Source organism: Bubalus kerabau, chromosome 15, assembly GCF_029407905.1.
Source record: "Bubalus kerabau isolate K-KA32 ecotype Philippines breed swamp buffalo chromosome 15, PCC_UOA_SB_1v2, whole genome shotgun sequence".
NCBI lineage: Eukaryota > Metazoa > Chordata > Mammalia > Artiodactyla > Bovidae > Bubalus > Bubalus kerabau.
The window spans coordinates 58,653,063-58,674,254 of NC_073638.1; the positions used below are offsets into that span (position 1 = coordinate 58,653,063).

At 38.5% G+C, this 21,192-nt stretch overlaps 1 protein-coding gene across 3 annotated transcripts in view; it reads right to left on the reverse strand.

The window, feature by feature from the left end:
• Window positions 1-21,192, reverse strand: part of LGR4 (leucine rich repeat containing G protein-coupled receptor 4) — a 106,863-nt gene that overhangs the window by 10,776 nt on the left and 74,895 nt on the right. For 2 of the 3 annotated variants that reach the window (XM_055549169.1, XM_055549171.1), the window contains exons 3-11: window positions 17,794-17,865; window positions 16,163-16,234; window positions 8,406-8,621; window positions 7,484-7,555; window positions 5,611-5,679; window positions 4,512-4,583; window positions 4,259-4,330; window positions 3,869-3,937; window positions 872-943 (exon numbers count right to left, since the gene is read on the reverse strand). In XM_055549169.1, coding sequence (XP_055405144.1) covers window positions 872-943; window positions 3,869-3,937; window positions 4,259-4,330; window positions 4,512-4,583; window positions 5,611-5,679; window positions 7,484-7,555; window positions 8,406-8,621; window positions 16,163-16,234; window positions 17,794-17,865 — 786 coding nt within the window. The remainder of the gene's footprint in view (window positions 1-871; window positions 944-3,868; window positions 3,938-4,258; window positions 4,331-4,511; window positions 4,584-5,610; window positions 5,680-7,483; window positions 7,556-8,405; window positions 8,622-16,162; window positions 16,235-17,793; window positions 17,866-21,192) is intronic. The other variant, XM_055549170.1, reaches the window with a different exon arrangement.

Genomic DNA, 21,192 nt, shown 5'->3' on the forward strand with positions numbered 1-21,192 from the left:
TATAGACAATATAAAATATTTTAAAACATTAAGAATATAAAACAAATATGAAAAATATAGTCCAGGAAATACACAAAAATTAATTATGTTCACTTGGTAGAGATATGGATTTTTTAGTTTATAATTTTATAATATTGTTATACCACAAATAATGCCCATGTTATTTAATTAAAAAGCTGGAAGAGGAGTGGTGTGTGCACTCATATTTTAAAAAATACTTATATTAAATTAAAAATGGGGACTGGTTAGCTCTGTTAATCCCACTGCAGTTTTCCCTCAATGATATCATTGTGCTTGATACTCCATGACACCACTTAATTACTTGCTTGCTTGATCAGTCACTTATTTTGTTAGTATCTCTCACCACTGAACACTTATCAACAACTTAGTAACTTAACTGTTTTTGTGACCTTTTTTCATGTTTTATTTACTTTTAATTTTCAGGGCAGCTTCGAGATTTTGGAAAGCTCCAATGCTTAGTTGGTTTCTGATCCAAGAAAGATTTGGGCTCTTACTTAGGTCATGGTGAAAGAGCAGCATACACAGAGGTAACTACCCTGGGGCAACTAGAATAAGGATGAAGGGTCAGGATAAAAGAAAAGAAATCAAGAAAGAGCCCGGTATGGTTTCACTTTATTCAAAGTAGAGTCACAAGATGGGAGTCACATACACATAACTGTAAAACAAAATTCAAATAAACTTTACCTACCCAGGGGGATACCAGAACACCTGCTCATTTCCATGAAGGGAACGAATAAGAAATAATTACACCATAGTGTCACCAAATGAAAACAGTTTATTAAAAATAAAACTCAACCTATGTGAAATACATAAAAGAAAAGCAGGAGACGGGGAGAGGAACCCAACTTACAAAGTCCTAAGCCTCTTCTGTTCCTGGCACAAATTACTGGATATGCTGCTTATCTTCGTACCTGTCAAGGTCCTGTGGGAAAACATTGTTTGTCTAAGAAATGATTCAAGTTGAGATGGTAAACAAAATGCTGTTCTCACAGAGAAAAGTACACATTCACATATTTGCATAGGGACTAGAGTCCATGTATCCCACTGCCTCAGTTCAGTTCAGTTCAGTCGCTCAGTCATGTCCGACTCTTTGCGACCCCATGAATCGCAGCACGCCAGGCCTCCCTGTCCATCACCAACTCCCGGAGTTCACCCAGATTCACGGCCATCGAGTCATTGATGCCATCCAGCCATCTCATCCTCTGACTACTCCCTAAAGTGGGGAGAGGAACGAACCCTCTAATGCAGAAGTTTTGTGATAAGATGTTCATAGTGTCCAGAGGATACGCTTGAGTTCTCATGTGGACCAACAGAAAAAAAACGAATCCATAGTTACAGCTGACCATGGTCACTTGCAAGACTGTCATCCCCTTACACCCAAAATATTTGAAACCAAGTTATTATCCTGCCCCCCAAATCTTGATTCTGTCTACTATTTCAATCAACCTGATTCAATATTCTGAAAATTTCCTTTAATCCCTGTATGAGCAGGCCCTTCAAAATGGCTGCTCTCTGTACAATCCCAGTCCAACCAGTACCTGCTTCACCTACAAGCTACTCACATAACTGGCCTTCCTACATACTTGCCCCAGGCCTGGGACAGTGAAGGGCGTTGTCCCTCTGCTGGTTTCCCTGGTAACTGATGAGCCAACCTGATGTCTATTCCTATCAATATAACAGGTAATCTCCCCTTCCCCTCCACCACCCTGGGGAGCAAAAACTGCACCATGTCCTGTCAGCTGGGTGCTGGTGGGGTGTTGCTCCAGGATCCTGCTTCAGACATGTAAGCTCCCCCATTCATTAAACCACTGATGTCTCTATTGCTGATTCTGGGCTCTTTCTTCAGTCTTGAAGCTGGGCAAGTGCAGGCCCTAAAGACCTGTGGGGTGCAGCCCAGTAATCCATCTTCCCTTTCTATGTCCCCATCTGCACTCAACCATCAATTTCTGTTCTTTCTTCTGTAGATCTCAGCATCTGACCCTCTTCATTTTTACTGCTACTATGCAGATCAAGGGTGAAATGATGCACACAGGGATGGAGGAATCTCAGGGCACACGGAGGAATTTCAGGGATGGATTGAAGACACAGAACTCTCATAGTCAAATATGCTCACTAGCGAAGTGGAGTATTCCCATGGCCTCCTCACCATTCTAGCTCTAGTATTCTCTCCTTACCCTCTTCATACCACCTCATCCAATGTTTTTAACATCTCCAAACTGCCATGAGAGTTGAATTTAAACTCCTTAGCTCAATGCTTCCTGACTTCTTTTCTTACATCTTGGCACACATGAAAATTGTAACCTATGCAGCACACTTGTGGTCCTTATGACAGAGACCCTAGCCACTTCAGACCCCCACGTGGCTTCTGGAGGGCTGAGGTCATCAAGGTCTTACATGCACCTGCAACCTATTCACAGGCCACCCATTGAGAAGCTCTGCCATAACCAAATGTTCAAGGTTTGTCATTTTAAAATTACAAGCCCAACAATTTTCCAAATTTCTCCATATCATTCCCCATACTATTATAAACAAGTCTAGCTATATTTGATCATCTGTATGTCATACTTAGGCTTCCTAGATGGCTCAATAGTAGAGAATCTGCCTGCCAATGCAGGAGATAAAGGAGATGCGGGTTCAGTCCCTGGGTGGGGAAGATCCCCTGGAAAAGGAAATGGCAACCCACTCCAGTGTTCTTGCCCAAGAAATCCCATGGACAGAGGAGCCTGGTGGACTCTAGTCCATGGAGTTACAAAAGAGTTGGACACAACTTAGCAACTGGGCAGGCTATTAGTTCAGTTCAGTTGCTCAGTCATGTCCAACTCTTTATGACCCCATGGACTGCAGCACGCCAGACTTTCCTGTCCATCACTAACTTCCAGAGCTTGCTCAAACTCATGTCCATCGAGTCAGTGATGCCATCCAACCATCTCATCCTCTGTCATCCCTTCCTCCTCCCACCTTCATTCTTTCCCAGCATCAGGGTCTTTCCCAATGAGTCAGTTCTTCGCATCAGGTGGCCAAAGTACTGGAGTTTCAGCTTTAGCATCAGTCCTTCCAATGAATATTCAGGACTTCCTTTAAGATTGGTTTGATCTCCTTGCAGTCCAGGGGACTCTCAAGAGTCTTTTCCAACAGCACAGTTCAAAAGCATCAATTCTTCAGCACTCAGTTTTCTTTATAGTCCAACTCTCACATCCATACATGACTACTGGAAAAACCATAGCTTTGACTAGATGGATCTTTGTTGGCAAAGTAATGTCTCTGCTTTTTAATATGCTGTCTAGGTTGGTCATAGCTTTTCTTCCAAGGAGCAAGCATCTTTTAATTTCATGGATGCAGTCACCATCTGCAGTTATTTTGGAGCCCCCAAAAATAAAGTCTCTCATTGTTTCCATTGTTTCCCCATATATTTACCAAGTGATGGCATGCATGCCAAGTAATTTTCAGTATTCCCCATTTCACTAACTCTTGCTTTTCTAAATAAAAGACCCAGCTTGGTGAAACCTAATTTTGAAACACTTCACCTCTTCCATAAAGCCTTTTCTGATAGCTTACATGGACTACTCCAATTCTGAACTCCTAAAGCACTGTTTCTAATCTGGTGCTTACTTACTGCCTTATACTTTCAGAGACTTTTTTCAGATTCTACCTCCACATACTAGGCTATACTCTACCTGAGCTGACTGATTATAAACCCAATACCATCCATCTCTATGCATGATATTCACAAAGCAAGGATTAGGAATCAACATTAACTCATTATCATCACCAAAAAGCACTGGCAACCTACTAGCAGGCCAGTGTGGTGTTATCTTTACACACCGTCGCTTCAAAGAGCCACACTTACAAACTCTCCAGACGGACAGTTCCAGTCAGATTGGGGAACCGCTGCACCATGCTTGCACCACGAATGACTCTTTAAGAAATTGTGAGAGAAAAAGTAATTTAAAATAATGAATTTTCATAGATAATATTTTAAACTTATTTTTGAACCAGCTTAAAATTATAATACCACTATACCTAAAAAGATTAGTTCCTGAAAATGTGATCATTTTGACCAGGTGTTCATGAATAAATAAGAACCACTGTAAATTTTCGAAATTTGTCTTTTGGACTTCCACCGAAGGAAAAGAAAATAAAAGATACTGTTTTCTGGACTTACACTAATAAATTCTAGTTTTCCATTAAAGCAATGGTGTAAATATTCAGGTTGTTTTAAAATTTCTATAATACTTACAAGGAATGCAGTTCAGACAAATTGTGAAATGCTGAGTTCCCCACAAAAGATAGAGGATTATCATACAAATGTCTGTAAAAATAGCCAAAAAAACAGAGTTTCCATGTGTTCACAAGCACTCCAACACTAAATCTATGTTCACAAAGTTAATATATCTAACAGCCTGAATTTTCATTCTTCATCCAGATGTTTGGCCTCGTACAGACACTGCCTTACATGATTACATACTAAAAGAAAATTTCAAACTACTTACATAGTTTTTAAGAGTGGATTACCATCAAATGCTCCATCAGGGATAACAGAAATAGAATTACTATGAAATAACCTACAAAGATAGAAGAAAAATATATATATTTTTTTTCTTACACAAATTTCATTTATGCTTAGTGCTTTGATAGCTTTTAATACATTTTGATATTTGGCAAAACTAATACAATTATGTAAAATTCAAAAATAAAATAAAATTTAAAAAAAAAAAAGAAAGAAAAATATTTTGAAATGCTTATCCTCTCGTGAAATAAGTTAAAACCCAAATATCTACTACTATTCAGTAGTATATAAAATATAAGTGATAACAACTACATAAAAATTTCAACAATGTGATGAAACCAAATTTTTAATTCCAGATTATCTTTTTCAGGACCATACCTAATTCTCTCTAAACCCACTGCTTAACCTATTAGTTGGCAGGTCCTTTATATACTTTTAGCTTGCTTCATCCTTAAAGAACTTTAGACTGCAAGAATCATAAGTACTCTAACCTCAAAATCCCTCTCATCATTGCCTCCATTGAGTTCTTAAGCAATGCATCGCGGAATATTAGCCATCAACTCATGACATAAAATATCAATTACACCATGTGCATTCTTATCTCTGACCTTGACAAATCCAACATCTAAAATGCCCCCTCATCTCTCATTTATCTCAACATTTCCATTCTTTCAAGTCCAGTCAAATTCCTTCTCTTTGGTGATGTCTTTTCCAATGACCCCAAGCCTCAATGTGGTCTTTTTCTGGAGTGATTTATTGATCCTATTCATTCAGCACTTATTTCCACCTAGAGACTACTCTTTGTCTGTCTTACATACTCAGCCTCCCCAATGGGACTAAGACCACAGCTCCTACAAAGCAGAGACTATATGTTATGGCTTGTTTCACTAGAATCCAGACTTACACAGTAATCTATGTTCAAAACTGTCCAGGTTAGCTGACATAATCCAGTCTGTATTGTCGTGTGTGTGTGTATTATGGAACATGCAATGGAACAACGATGTTCTAAAATCTCACTCGTGTAACATTAAATTGTGAGTTCTAGGGATGTTAAGGCATAGAGAGAGGAAAGCAATACTCACAGCTCTTTTAGGCTGGGGAGAGCTTTAATAGCCTGAGGAAATTCCCCCAAATTATTATAGTTCAAGTCCCTAGAAAAAATTGGGAAAATATGTAAGAACACTGAAGAGGGGTCACAATTTATAAGGCAATTTGGTATAAATATATACATATTTTTTAAATCACATCCTCTGGATGGTAATCTTTCTTTGCCAACAACTGTCAATTCCATTTAATTAAATTTACACTTTTTCTTAAAATATTGAATACAAAAAAGAATCTTAATTCTTCATTTTTAAACTTTTTTTACAACTTTATTTCACTTAATTTACCATAAAAATATTAGGATTTTAGTGTCTTTTTTATTTTTTAAACTTATTTTTAATTGAAGGATAATGATGCTTTAAGTCAACAACTTTAAAAGTTCAAAGAATTCTCAGAATCACATATTACTGGTGCATTAAATAAACAAATCACCTGAATGGCAGTTTTCCATAAAATAGAATGTATTGACTCTCCATTTATACATGACAATAGCCTGAAACTGAGGTTTCTATTTGAGGTTTAGAGTGAAATTCTGGTATGAGGGTAGCTGACCTCAGCCCTACTATCAGCAGGATAAGAAGGACTAAGATGGGTTCATACAACTACAGTCCTCAAGTTAGTTAAAAATTGTTGAAAAAGTTGCATTAATTAGGAGAGAGAAAAGCCATAGTGATCTGTACTTTTAAAAAAATCTTAATTCTGAGTGTATTTAAACTTTCATTTCATTTAACCTAGAGAGAATGTTCACATATGATCAGCGACTGATTTCAGATTAAGAGTAAACAAACACTCAGCTCCTTGGAGACCTATTTTATTCTCCTTTACTACACAGAAAAGAGTGGTAAGTTAAAAAATCAACTGGAAAGAAAACATTTAATTTTAATATAATTTGGAATAATATACACAGTTTAGGATCAAAAGGCTGGCCCAGTTTTCTTTTCCACTGGCATTTACATACTTAGGAAAGAAGAACTGGGTTGGTCAGTTCTTTAAGAGCTTCCACTTTCAAATATCCACTGATGTTTATATCCTTTAGTGGTTTAAACAGGAAAGTGAATTAATAAAGTACTAAAAGATTTTAAGTCTTCTCATTGACTGGACAGTTAACCAAAAAGTCAATTAAACAAAATACTGATATTACAAACCCTAAACATTTCAATCAGGTGTCACTTACCCATCTAACTGGGACATTCTCTGAATCATTCATTATACCACAATGGGAAATACTAAAAATCTCCTAACAAAGGCCACTGATAAAATCAAAACAGCAAATATAAAAGCCCTAGTCTTGTTTACACACAGCTGCATCATATCATGGTACAGTGGACAGTTGAAACAGCCAGAATTCGCTCTAACAACAGAAGCAACAACAGAAGTATCCTAAGCCAAATGGAAACCTTCATTGCATTTAGCAGATAAAGGCTGAGACAGTATTCAAGCCCACTGTTAATTAGCAAAACAGCTGAGATCACGGAGAAAACAAAGAAACAAACCAGCTTTTCCAGAATCAATTTTATAAGGTTCCAAGTTCCGAAACTGTCTATCATACGTTGTAATAGAACCAAAATTTCTGAAAAGGTATATAGCTTGGCAGACTCAGCTGTTTTTACTATGTCTTTTTGGAAGAAATATCAAGCTCATTCTTGTGCAACTTTTTAACCAGAAACCTAGATTAGCTTTCATGACTGTGTTAGCTGAAGGCAAGACTTTAGTTGCACATTAAAACAAATTAATTATTATAGCAAATTAATAATGAGCTGAACTCAAGACCAGTACTTTTTACTGCAGTGAAATGCCCAGTTGCACCATCAACATCCCAAATGTGATTATCCAAAACAGAAATAAACTTACAAGGTCTCCAGGTTATCAAGTCCATCAAAACAGTGTTGACCCAGGCTTTTAATTTTATTGTTATGAAGATGCCTATGGAAAAAAGCATCACAATGACTTTCGTGTGACCTAGTAGCAATTATTATCATGTTTAGATGTCTAAATTGGTAGTGCTTAAAGGAATGGTGCAGCTAAACACTGCAACACTCGACTAATAGAAAACAAATGGCACTGAGTAGGTATCTCTTGATAAACATGGTGCAAACTCAGATTCACTGAACACAGGAGGCCAATGGAAAAGAAACATCGCTCTAGTGGAGAAGGGTTACACACATGGAAGATTCTTGAGAAGTTACCCATATCCAAACTAAAGTTTTGATGCACTTTTAATTATATGAAGCGAAACTTGGATGAATTCTCCCATGAGGGCGTGGGGGAAATGTCAGCTTCATAAGGGAGAATTGGTAACAGATTTTACAAAAAATGCCACTTAAATGTTCAAGCTTTTGAAGATTAAAAGCAACAGAGAATCACATACTCCTTGAATAGACAAGTTGGTAAAGAAACATGAAATATCACTGAAACTTGTTTTCTATGCGCGTCTCCAAAAGAATTCTGCTTCTTTTATCACTGAATGCACAGCTGGGACACAAAAAGCCATACAAGGGTTTGCTGCATGACCCACTTTCTTCTCCTGACTACAAATGGCCATTTAACTTCCAGAGATTCAACTGTTATCATCAGCCATTCATTTTTAAATTATCCTGATCTGTATTTTTAAAAGTCAGCACATGTAATTTTGTAAAAATAGGCAGCTCCTCCAAACACCAGCTCTCCAAGAACACAATTCAGTGAGGTTCCTTCAAAACAATTTTCCATAAGAACTCTGCTTCTGCCCCCAAATTAACACAAATATATGGTGTTAAAAGGGATGGATACTTACAGAACCACCAGGCTGGACAGGTTGGTAAAGGCAAAGTCAGGGATGCTGGAGATCTTGTTGAGTGCCAAGGTCAGCGCCTGCAGGGTGGGCAGATTGCTGAGCGGATGCACTGGCACCTCCGTCAAGCTGTTGTCATCCAGCCACAAATGCCGCAACTGAGTGAGTCCCTCAAAGCTGTCCTCGGGCACCGAGGTGATATGGTTGGCATCTAAACGCCTGACAGAAACAACAATCGCCTTCAGCAACGATTCTAGTGGAATGAGTCAAGCCAAGTCACACAAGTACTCAGCGTTCCAAAAAAAATGTTACAAAAATGACCATAGCCACAACGTCCTTGATTTCTTTCGTTTTACTTAAAGTTCTTCCCAAATCTAATATTTCTAAGACCAGCATGTGAAAGTCAATTGTTTCCCTTCCTTCATAACAAACAGATGTGTAAAAATCTGAATTTTTGGCTAAGCATAATTGTATGGAAGAATGACATGTTTATATATACATATAATATACATTATATACATATATATATATATATATATGAGGTGTTGTCTTCCGGGCTGCAGTCCTCATTTCACCCCAAATAAAACTTAAATTGCAATTCTCAAAAAAAGAAAAAGAAAAGAACCATAAATCTCAAGCTTGACTTTTATGTTACAGAATGCACTTATCAAAAATACAGAAAAACAACAAGAAGAAACTAAGCTGAGCAAATAAACTACTTTACTTACAAATATAATATCTGATATTAAATTTAATTGCTATTTTGACTTGGTACCAAATGGGAAAAAGTAAGAACATAATTTAAAAAAATTTTTTTATACATCAACAAACCATTTCATTAGATTCTCAACAATCCTTATTACCACCAGGCAAGTTAAAAATATGTGTCACATACCACCAAAGCAACCCTCTCCTCTTCTCTTAGGTATAAGTACATTTGAAAAATTAGTTTGTCAAAATTAACAGATATTAAGAAAAGGGCCAACTATCCATAGACAAAATTAAACACTTCCTCTGATCAACATGTTTGTGGCTTTTGAGTTACTTCGATTTTTCCCCAAATTTTGGAACTAAGGACACTTTACTAATAGGATTATTCATTTTTAGAAGTTAAATCCCCATCTGAAAATCTGAGAAAACTAGTCCTAAGTGTTAGTGTTGACACAATCAGGCATAATTGTTGGAATAACTGCTTTTAAACACAAAGATAAGCTAGTAATTAATATGTTGAGGAACTGCATGCCCTGGGCAAATCTCAATTTTCTTCACAAATCCCTTGTTGATATATCTTCACTACTTAAATCCATGTCTTAGAGGCTTAGACCTCTTGGTGAAAATTAGTGAACACACACACACACACACACACATATACACATACACGTAATGGGTGCAAGGTGAAAATGGCAGCCTGTTTTTGAAGAAATCAGCTTTGGCAGATTTCAAGTTCAGGAAGTTCTGACTTTAGAGTGGTTTTCATGCTTCCAGTTTCTCTACGCTGCTCTAGCTTCAGATCCTGCCATAATTGTCCCTTCCCCTCCATGTAAGTGCTGAGCCCCTGCTCCCAACTAAGTGCCCCAGATCCAAATGCAGTCTCCTTCCCAAAGGCAGACTGGTCGAGGTCAAAGACCCTTGGACCTGGTGAGGATCTGATGGAAGCTTCCTTTTTGGTAGTCAGGATAACTGGAAGAGCACTAAAAAGGGGAGAGCTCCAGAAACTAAGCAGCTGCCTTAAGAATCCACTTAGAAACAAAGAGTTTTAGGCTTGTTTATTCCTTGGAGTTTCTAGAACCTACCCTTGAGAAAAGACAGGCATCCTTTATGTAACAGACTGGTAATGTGCTGGCTACAGGGTTGTTTAGCAGATCCACTTTATTGAGTAGACAGCAGTGTGTTCAAAACACACACATTCACACACACACACACACACACACACACACACACACACAGATGCACACACTTCACAGACTCAAGGTACTTCTATTTAGGGAGAGAGATATATATTTTGAGTGGAAGGGATTTAAGGACATTTATTTCACATTCAGACATCTGTACATTTTCTATAAATAAGGTGGAACTGAAATACAACCATACAATTAACCATATAATGTCACTAAAGCATGCAATTAAATTCTCCTTGTAGCTAATTTGTCTGCAATTCACTCAACACATGTAAACTGAGTATCTTGTTAGGCACAAAAAAGTAAAAATGGTGCACACCATATGCATGAGGAAGAGGGACCCACACTATAACTAACACACTGAAAAATAAGTGCAAAGTGCTTACAAAGTGTTATGAAGTAAATAAACAGGGTACTGAGATAAGGATTAGCAGGGGCTGCAGGGGAGGGTAGCTTCTGAAAACGTATTGAATAGGAAAAGCATCTCTAAGAAGGTACCATAAGCAGATCCAGAGCAAGGGGCCAAGGAAGGTGGGCAAGGAGTGTTCGCGGCAATGCAAACAGTGAGGGCAGAGGCTCAGTAGCAGAAACCAGCTGGTGTGGTCCCAGCAACTCCCAGAAGGTTCTAGTGACTAGAACACAGCAGGAAGAGAGTGGAGGAACCAGGGAGACCCAGATGGGATGCAAATGGGGACCAGAGGACGCAGACCCCTGGAGGCCAGGTGAGGAGTTTGGATTATATTTTAAGCACAAATTGAGATCCCTCCCCAGTTTCTCAGCATTATAATAGTTTAAAAGTGTAAACTGCTTATGTTGTAATAATAAGATAATATTCATTAACATTCACAAAAATAATGAGCAATGCTTCCCAAACATACAACACTCCATTGGCATTAAGTCCTCTCTGTGTTAAGAAAAATAGCTACTAGGGATGCAATGTACAACACGATAAACATAATTAACCCTGTTGTATGTTATATATGAAAGCTGTCAAGATGGTAAATCCTAAGAGTTCTCATCACAAAGAAAAAACGTTTTTTCTATTTCAAGTATCTATATGAGATGATGGATTTTCACTAAACTTACTGCGGTATTATTGGGTTGGCCAAAAAGTTGACTCAGAGTTTTCCATAAGATGTATGTTAAGTCAAATCATTATGCTGTACACCTTAAAATTATACAGTGCTGTATGCCAATTATATCTCAATAAAACTGGAAGGAAAATAGATGTGGCAAAACACTATAAGAAAAGTTGTCCAGGCCTTTTAAACAAAAGTCCAGTGTTATACACACCACTTGGGCTCCTGCTGAATTCTGTGCCACACCCCACCAAAGAAAAGGGTGGTCTTCACTGAGCAAGATAACTAGGTGAGTTCTGAGCTAAGAACAGTAAGGAAACTACCTTCTATGCAAAATAACTATAAACAATAAATGCACAGACACAATTTCCTCTGTTAAAAATTTCCCCAGATTATAAAGTCAGCCATAAGAAATCTAAAGGAAGAACTTTGGGAAAATGGAAACCTTAAATAAAAACTTAATGAGAAAAAGGATTTGGAGTGACTCAAATGGTTAATCCTTATGCCTCAATTCACATGGGTGTTGGTGGCACACCCATAAATATAATGAGTTTGCACTTACATCAAGATCAATGTTTTTCAGAGAAATGGTCTTAGAAAAGTGTGCATTTGTACCAACGAGCTACACTATTAAAATTCATCATAATTAATAGACCAAAAAAAGAAACAAAACTAATTCTTTCAACAGTGGCAGTACATAGCATTAGATATCTCACAAAGTGAAGAGATTATGTGGCTTAAGTTATTTTACCATTTCAGCTCCACTTGGCAAGAGATAACTATTACTTTATTTAAGTGCACTTCAATTGTTAAACAGTTAACAATGTATTGACTGAATTCCCTTACTATTTTTGTCTTTAAAATGTGCTTCTATTCCCTATTCTCAAAAGCCTGTTTTATATTTAACTGAGACTCACACAGTTTTTTTCTCTTGCCTTAAATGAAATGACAGTAACAATTCTATGTGTATTTTCTGATGAATGTCTATGCTACCATCAACACTTGTTCAGTATAATCAAAAGCTCCCCCCTTTTCTCTCTACTCCTCATTTACCAATAATATAAACATTAAAGTATTATATTCTGTTACCAGTTTAAAATATTTAAGAAATTTTGTTATGGTAGAAAACCTAGGAAATTTAGTCATTGAAATCCTCTAATAGTCAATATAAGTGAGAATGACTGTAAAGAAAAAATTGTTTTAAATTCTAGTGGAACAAATTCTGACTTGTCATTTTAATATCCGACTCAGGCAATGCTTTAGCCATTTTCATGGCTTCATGGAGGGCTGTTAGGCGAGCTTTTCATTAATATCTACAATTCACTTTCAGCTTTTACGGCCATCATCACCCACTTGAATCAAGCCACTTCTGGTCAATTTCAAGTCCTAATGAACTTTGCTCCTTCTAAGCACTATTTCAAAACCATAAGGAAATCTTTCATGTAATTCAGGTCTGAAGATCAGATTTTCAAACTGACTCAAGTGCTGATAAGACTGTTTTACACCAGGACAGAATTTCAATTGTATCTAACTTGACCACTACACCCACTATGCTAACAAACCCATGAACGTTTCCTTCTTAAATAAAACAGCCCTGACATATAGCTCCTTGTATTTCTGATATACCTTAAAAAAAAAAAAAAAAAGGCCCCAATGCCTTTATTAAAAAAAATAGTTTAACTCCTCTCCTTAACCCAACCTCCCATTCCAATTTTGGACATAATTTAAACTATGCAATGCATTTAGTGGTGATGAGCACAGTATCCTTGGTTTAAAACATTACTTTAGAGGAAAAACCTACAATTTCTGTGAAAAAATACTTTAAATCATCTAAATTACCAAAAATGCCATGTGTATTTTAATGCACTTAAGGATGACAAATCAGAAAAAAAAATCTATTTGTGTATTTTCTTGGTAATTTTTCTAACGTTCAAAGATTTTAGCCCTTTCTTTTTCAGCCTTCCAGCTAGACAAAAGGATTGAATATTTTGATCATTAAGTCTTGGGAAATAAGAACAATTCTGTATGAAGGTTCTGAAGGAAAACAAATTCTGAAGAAGCAAAAGAAAATGAGAACTATTTAAAATGTCTAATGAATTCAGATCCAAGGGAGGTGAGATGGCTCTCTCTGTGTACTTCTGTCTGAGGTTAGAAATGGTGTGGAGGCAGTGAAACCACATTCTTTAAAGGAACTCACTCCAATCTGTTCACCAAAAGAATCTATTCAGAATCCTATGCAATTAGTTATGACAAATTCTTATATTCCATAACTTGGCATTTGGGTGAAATGATCTACTTAACAAATTTCTACCTTAAATAAATTTATATTGAAACCAGAACTTAAATGGTCAGTACCCCAGATACCTTTTTATAATATTAGATATATTTTAAAGCTTGGCCTTTATAGCATATGCTATGCTTTATTAGTATATATTTTCATTTCCACATTCACTGCCCATTAACTATAAAAATATCTAAAGTCAAAGGTAATCTATAATTTACAATTTCCAGTGATATGCTTTTGGTTCAGTTAAAAATTATTTTATATTAGCCAGTGGAGGGGATGAGCCAGTCAATCATTTTCACCTAAGTCTTCCCTAGCTCACTTGCATTTCTACTAATGCTTACACTCACAGTTATCTCAAAGGGCAATTTAAAAACCTATGGGATTAGTATACAGATATGTGATGTGGTGACAACCTAATTATATAGCCTAGAACACCTAAGTATGGTCTCTACTTCAGTTTTTCATTTAGTGATTCTCAGAACTTCTGTATACACAAGGATGATTGGAGTAAATTTTTTAAAATACAGCTTCTTGGACCCTACCTTTAGAGAGACAATATTGTGACTCTTGGGATACGGCCTAAGAATCTGTATTCTAGCTATATCCCCCTAGTGATTTTGCTGTGGGTGGTCCAAGTGCCACGCTTCAAGAAACTAGGCCTTAGTTCCACGGTATTTAGTATTAGGACACGAACTGAAGCAATGCAAATTTGTGTTCATTACTGTAGTAGGATAAGAAACAATGACATTGCTTGTTATAAAGAATACTTTTTCATTACTTTCAGATGATTCCTTCACCTAGGTAGGCAAGTCTGGTAATCTAGCAATCGAAAGAACAGATGAAATAGTCATCACCATTATTACTATTAATAGATTCTACAAATGTTTATTGAGTAACTTACTACAGGTCATATATTGCTGAAGTGCTTTTCACGCATGAACGTACATGGTAGGTAATAAGCAAACGACTCACAGAGAATTTTAAATAACCTGCCCAACATCACACAGCGAACAAGTGGCAAGAGTGCGGATTCAAAACCAGACAGGCCTGTTCCAGAATTCTAATTAATCTGAACTTATCTGAACTCCTTTTGAGAGCAATATAAATATTCTGACAGATAAATACATGAAGGGCTTCTCTTAATCTTGGGAAAAGATAACAATAACCACATGCTTCAGTTCAGTGCTTCTATCTCTTCTAAAAATCTAGTCCCTGAAGACAGAGAAACTAGATCTTTTAAGTCAGGGATGGGGAGACTGGACGCTAGTCCACAACATGCATTCTAGTTATGAATAAATATTTGTTTATTTAACATAAAGATGGTTGTTTCTTTAGACTCTTCGGTGGGTTTGCACGTTCCAGTGATAATATTGCTGCTCACCTGATCCCCCCACTCTAGGGAGAAGTGGGGTATGCATACCCAAACCACAGAGGCAATGACTCCCGTTCTCCAGGTTCATATACACACACACACATATATATGTGAAAGAATGCAAACAAGAATAAAGTTAAGTGCTACATGAAAAAGCTTTTAAAAACAGTGGCTAAACATGGTTAAAACCAAGAGCTGAAATCTTTTTTTAATTGAAGTATGACTGATTTACAATGTTGTGCTACTTTCTGGTATACAAAAAGGTGATTCAGTTATATATATGTATATTTCATATTCATATACATTTCATATATTTTTCCATTGGGCTTCCCAGGTGGCGCTAGTGATAAAGAACCTATCAGCCAATGCAGGAAATGTAAGAGATGCGGGTTAGTTCAGTTCTGTGCTTCTCAATCTTTTCTAAAATCTAGTCCCTGGGTCAGGAAGATCCCCTGGAGGAGGAAATGGCAACCCACTCCAGTATTTTCTTGCCTGGAGAATTCCATGGATAGAGGAGCCTGGTGGACTATGGTCCATAGGGTTGCAAAGAGTTAGATACTACTGAAGCAACTCAGCATGCATGGTTTATTATAGCATATTGAATATAATTCCCTATGCCATACAGCAGGACCTTGTTGTTGAAGAGCTGAAATCTTGAATATTCCACATCAAGCCAACTTTGCCTTGGAAAAAAAAAAAAGAAAAAAAACCAAGAAGACAGCACAGGCAATTAAACTGCCGTCCCTTACACGTGTTCAATGTCCACAGATAAAGACCTACAATCACTGTGCTCTGATGATCATTACCACCCGAAACAGAAACCTCTCTGTGGCTGTTTCTTGAGTGTCATGGCACAAGACTCTAGGACTTCAGTACATACACAACTCTGACTCCAAAGAGAGTGTAATCACCTGCCACATGCAACCTTGTAGCTTTCTCCCAGCCTTGGAGATGACAGGATATTTCAAAGGACATTTCCGTAACAGCAGCCAGTCATTCCCATTTTTATCCCAAATGAGAGGGTACATCTCTTCTTTCTCTAGGATTCCAGTTCTGTACATATTTAGCAGCCTGAGTGGTCTCCTAATGATGCAAGGATGCAGAAAACCAAAAAGTTTACTTACAAAGACTGCAAAGAGCTCAGTCCTCGAATGGCTTCACTGGGTACTGTTTTCAACTGGTTGTTCTGGAGGGTTCTGGAAGGAAAACTTGGGTTAGTGAATAAGAAGCAATTGCGACCATTTTTTCTTAGAAGAATTTAAAACCATTTCTTTAAAATAAAATCTTTCCAATAGCAAGAAAGGGAGAGGAGTCAAGGTGGAATGCATCCAAGATAAGAAAATTGCCAAAGAGTAAGAGGCATTTGTCGTTAAAGCCAGAAATATAGTAGGCTGATTTCCCAAGCCACCTCCTAACACAGACCTGCTGGATCATCTGGGATTGTTTTGTCACTCTTTCTCAGAAATTAAGACACCCTAATTAATATTCATCACTGAGGTACCATGAGTGTTAACTGGGACATATAACAGGTTAACTGGGAGGTAAGGACTTTCCTGGCAGCTCAGTGGTAAAGAATCCACCTGCAATGCAGGAGAAGTGGGTTTGGGTCAGGGCGATCCCCTGGAGAAGGAAACGGCAACCCACTCTAGTATTCTTGCTTGGGAAATCATGGACAGAGGAGCCTGGTGGGCTACAGTTCACAGGGTTGCAAAAGAGTTGGACAGGACTGAGTGACTAAACAACAACAACGGAGCAAGCAAATCCACTAGAATCCCTAATGCCTGGAATAAAGCATTATTCTAGAAAAAAGCATCTGGAATAAAAGCAGAGTTCAGAAACATGGACATTAGATAACGACAATCCTGCCCAGAGGACAGCAGATTCTGAACTCTTATGAACAGTGGCCATGTCCTCAGTGAATACAGGGCTGAGGTAGAAATAAAACTTTGATTATCTAATTATCGCCAACCTGGAGAATGGAGGTATAGACCAGTAGTGAAAATGAAGTCTTTACTATTTTTGCCTAATGCCCTTCCTGGTCACATTAATAAAATGACTACCTGATTAGAATCACCACCACAGAATGAAATGGAAAAAGGCCCATCTAACTCACTGAACCAGAGAGGCTGAGTGACTTACAGATGCTTACCCAGAGAGGTAGTGGCAAAGTGGGGCTGGTGGTCGGTTCACCTGCTCTCCAACCTGCCAACCTCCAAGCTCCTGCTCCCTGCCAGGAATTTATTTCCTGACCCCTCGCAGGCTGTGTAAATCATCAGATCAGATCAGATCAGTTGCTTAGTTGTGTCACCTCAATTCCCTTTAGCTCTAAAATGATTTTTACCATTTGGAGCTCTTGTAAGCTTTTTTGCCTTTAGGGTCAGCAAATTCAAAATTCTTATAGCTATTAATATAGTAAGAGTAGAAACAATGCGGGTGGGTGGAGAGAAGTTGAAACAAAGCTTGCCAGTGACGTTTAAATATGATTTTGATTCAGTGCTTTAGCTACACATAAAGCCTAACATTCAACTGTAATGCACTGGAGTTCAGAATACCTATTATTTAGACGTTAACTTTTGTTATCTAGACCCAAGTTTGCCTAAATCACCCTCTAGCCTCCCACACTACCCATTGGCCTGTCCTTAAATCTTTTAATCCTGAACCTAAAGAAACTGTGCTTAACCTAGCTCCAAGCATGTTGACTACGCAGAAAGAAAATACACAGCCAGCTGTGAAACTCTAAAATTGCATTACTTACAGAACTTTGAGTTCTTTCAACCCCGACAAGGCCTTTGGGTGGATAAAAGAAAGGTCGTTGCCAGCCAATCGTCTAGGAAAAAAAAAAAGTAGCAAGAGAAAAATAGTAACTCAGATTCTTAAAATTCAGAACTCACAATAACCCAATCGTTACTGAAGCTCTACATTAAACATCTTTCAAACCTAACTGACATTAAACATGGACTTAAACCTTTGCTAAAGCGATCCCAAGGTTCTTCCAATGAGATAAATGCCTCTAGAATTTTTAACTCCAATACAATAATTTAAACAGGCACATTTTTATTCTGGTGAGGTCAAGCAAGCCAAAACACATTAGACCAAATTAAGTTTGCTATTCATGGTCACTCTCTGCAGCTTGCAGTGTTTTCCAAGTGCCTCACAAATACAGAGCCCTGGTATACAGCAGACAGGAGCTTTATACCGATCAGAGCAAGGAGGAATGAATGCCTTCGGGAGGCATCCTGTTACTTCTCCATAACCAAGGGCAGCATATTCCATGCAAAAGAGAAGCAAAAGGTGAAAGTCACTCTAAGCGGAACTTCCCAAACAAAAGCATGTTTAAAAAAGCAAATAAATTTTTTCCTAAGGAAATTTCAAAGTGACAAATTTAACTGCAAGTTAAGAGTGAAGTAAGAAAAGGCTAAGAATTCCTTGGGTAAGAAAGGCACACACAATTCAGAATGAGCCCTGCAGTTCAGACTGAGCCCCACTTTTTCTACCATGTTCCCAGACACTCAGACATGGGAGGAAAAGTTGGATAGAAAACTTGAGGGAAAAGTGAAAAGCAGGACAGCAACTCATATGAGTAACTTATAAACAGGTGAACTGCAGGTAGATTTAAGTACAGTTGACCCTTGAAACACAGCAGGTTTGAACTGCATGGGTCCCCATCTATGCATTTCTTTTCCAATAGTACATACTACTGTACCACAGAGCCCATGGTTGGTAGAATCCTTGGATGTTGAGGAACCTTGGCTAAAGGGTGGGGGTGACTATAAATTATCAGTGGATTTACTCATGCTGTTCAAGGGTCAGCTGTATTGACTTAAAAATGATAGTTATGTGCCCAGATGATTAAACATAGGACTTTTCCAATTTCCTCGTTCCCTCCAGGGGACTCTCCCAAGCAATGAGATTTTATATGTATGATTTTTTTTTTTTTAATGCTCTCTCCCCTTCACATCTTGGGATCACAGTCATCAAGTCATATTATTTTCTCCTTGACAGGGTCTATTTCTATTGTCTTTTCTCTTCTTTCTGTAAACACAGTGCACCACCCCCCAGCCTTGGTCAGCAATTCATTCACAAATGAGTGCCTACTCAGCCCCAGGGAGATGACATCCTCTTCTTAGACTTCAGGTTCCCCTCATTTCAATCTGCTCTTAAACACCCTGATTCTAGGACAGAAAGATATCTCCTTTACCCTTCGTAAACTTGAAGTCACAGAGATGGGAAACTGTCTTTTAGATGCAATACTCTCTCTTAGAAGTTTTCATCCCAGTTAAAATACAAATAGCCCTGGAAAGGATAACACTTGATCATTTCTTAGTATTAACACAGTAATTGGCATGGAAGATGTGTGTGTGTTGGGGGGAGTGGGAAAGTGAAATAGGACTCAGAAACCCAGAGAGTGAGTGTGTAGAATTATTTCTTCAATTGCAAGGACAACCATGCCAGGTTCCCAGGCAGCGCTACAGTTTTAACACAAGGTTCATGCTCCTAAACTAAATTCTCCCTAGGAAGCTGTCTCATCCTGCACAGTTTCTCACAAGGCACCCTAGCACCAGGCTCTAAACTGCATGCCCGTCAAGGGCATTCCTCAATCCAGGCTCACAATAGTTTACTGCAGATCATCAGCCTCATGGCCTTTCACCTCTCAGGTTTCACCATGTGGAAAAGAAAAGAAGGGACTGGAGAAGATGGTGTTAAGATTTTTAGCATTTAAAACTATTCCTGGAGACTTCCCTGGTGGTCCAGTGGTTGAGAATCTGCCTTCCAATGCAGGGGACACAGGTTCGATCCCTGGTTGGGAAACTAAGATCCCACATGCCCCAGCTAAGACCCGATGCAGCCAAATAAATGTGTAAAAAATAAAATTATCCCTCCCCAGCAAATGGTCTGAGTTCTGAACTAGCCAGCTTCACCACTGTATCTTTAAATGCTTCACCTCGTGACCTAACCTTCACTTCTTAAATTCCTGACTCCAGTGTGAGTGGTGCTGAGTTGTGCAGTTGTGTCCGTGGACAGTTGTGGGGTCTTTGCGACCCCATGGACTGTAGCCCTTCAGGCTCTTCTATCCACGGAATTCTCCAGGCAAAAATACTGGAGTGGTAGCCATTCCCTTCTTCAGGATATCTTGCTGACCCAGAGATCAAATCCTGCGTCTTGAGTCTCTTGCACTGGCAGGTGGGTTCTGTACGAGCACCACCCGTGTCAGTCAGTTCAGTTCAGTCACTCAGTCGTGTCCGACTCTTTGCGACCCCATGAATTGCAGCACGCCAGGCCTTCCTGTCCATCACCAACTCCCGGAGTTCACTCAAACTCACGTCCATTGAGTTGGTGATGCCATTCAGCCATCTCATCCTCTGTCGTCCCCTTCTCCTCCTGCCCCCAATCCCTCTCAGCATCACGGTCTTTTCCAATGAGTCAACTCTTCGCATGAGGTGGCCAAAGTACTGGAGTTTCAGCTTTAGCATCAGTCCTTCCAATGAACACCCAGGGCTGATCTCCTTTAGAATGGACTGGTTGGATCTCCTTGCAGTCCAAGGGACTCTTAGGAGTCTTCTCCAACACCACAGTTCAAAAGTATCAATTCTTCAACACTCAGCTTTCTTCACAGTCCAACTGTCACATCTATACATGACCACTGGAAAAACCATAGCCTTGACTAGACAGACCTTTGTTGGCAAAGTAATGTCTCTACTTTTCAATATGCTATCTAGGTTGGTCTTAACTTTCCTTCCAAGGAGTAAGCATCTTGTAATTTCATGGCTACAATCACCATCTGCAGTGATTTTGGAGCCCAGAAAAATAAAGTCTGACACTGTTTCCACTGTTTCCCCATCTATTTCCCATGAAGTGATGGAACCAGATGCCATGATCTTCGTTTTCCGAATGTTGAGCTTTAAGCCAACTTTTTCACTCTCCTCTTTCACTTTCATCAAGAGGCTTTTTAGTTCCTCTTCACTTTCTGCCGTAAGGGTGGTGTCATTTGCATATCTGAGGTTATTGATATTTCTCCCGGCAATCTTGATTCCAGCTTGTGCTTCTTCCTGTCTTCAAGAAAATTAGAGATACCAAGGGAACATTTCATGCAAAAATGGTCTTGATACAGGATAGAAATGGTATGGACCTAATGGAAGCAGAAGATATTAAGAAG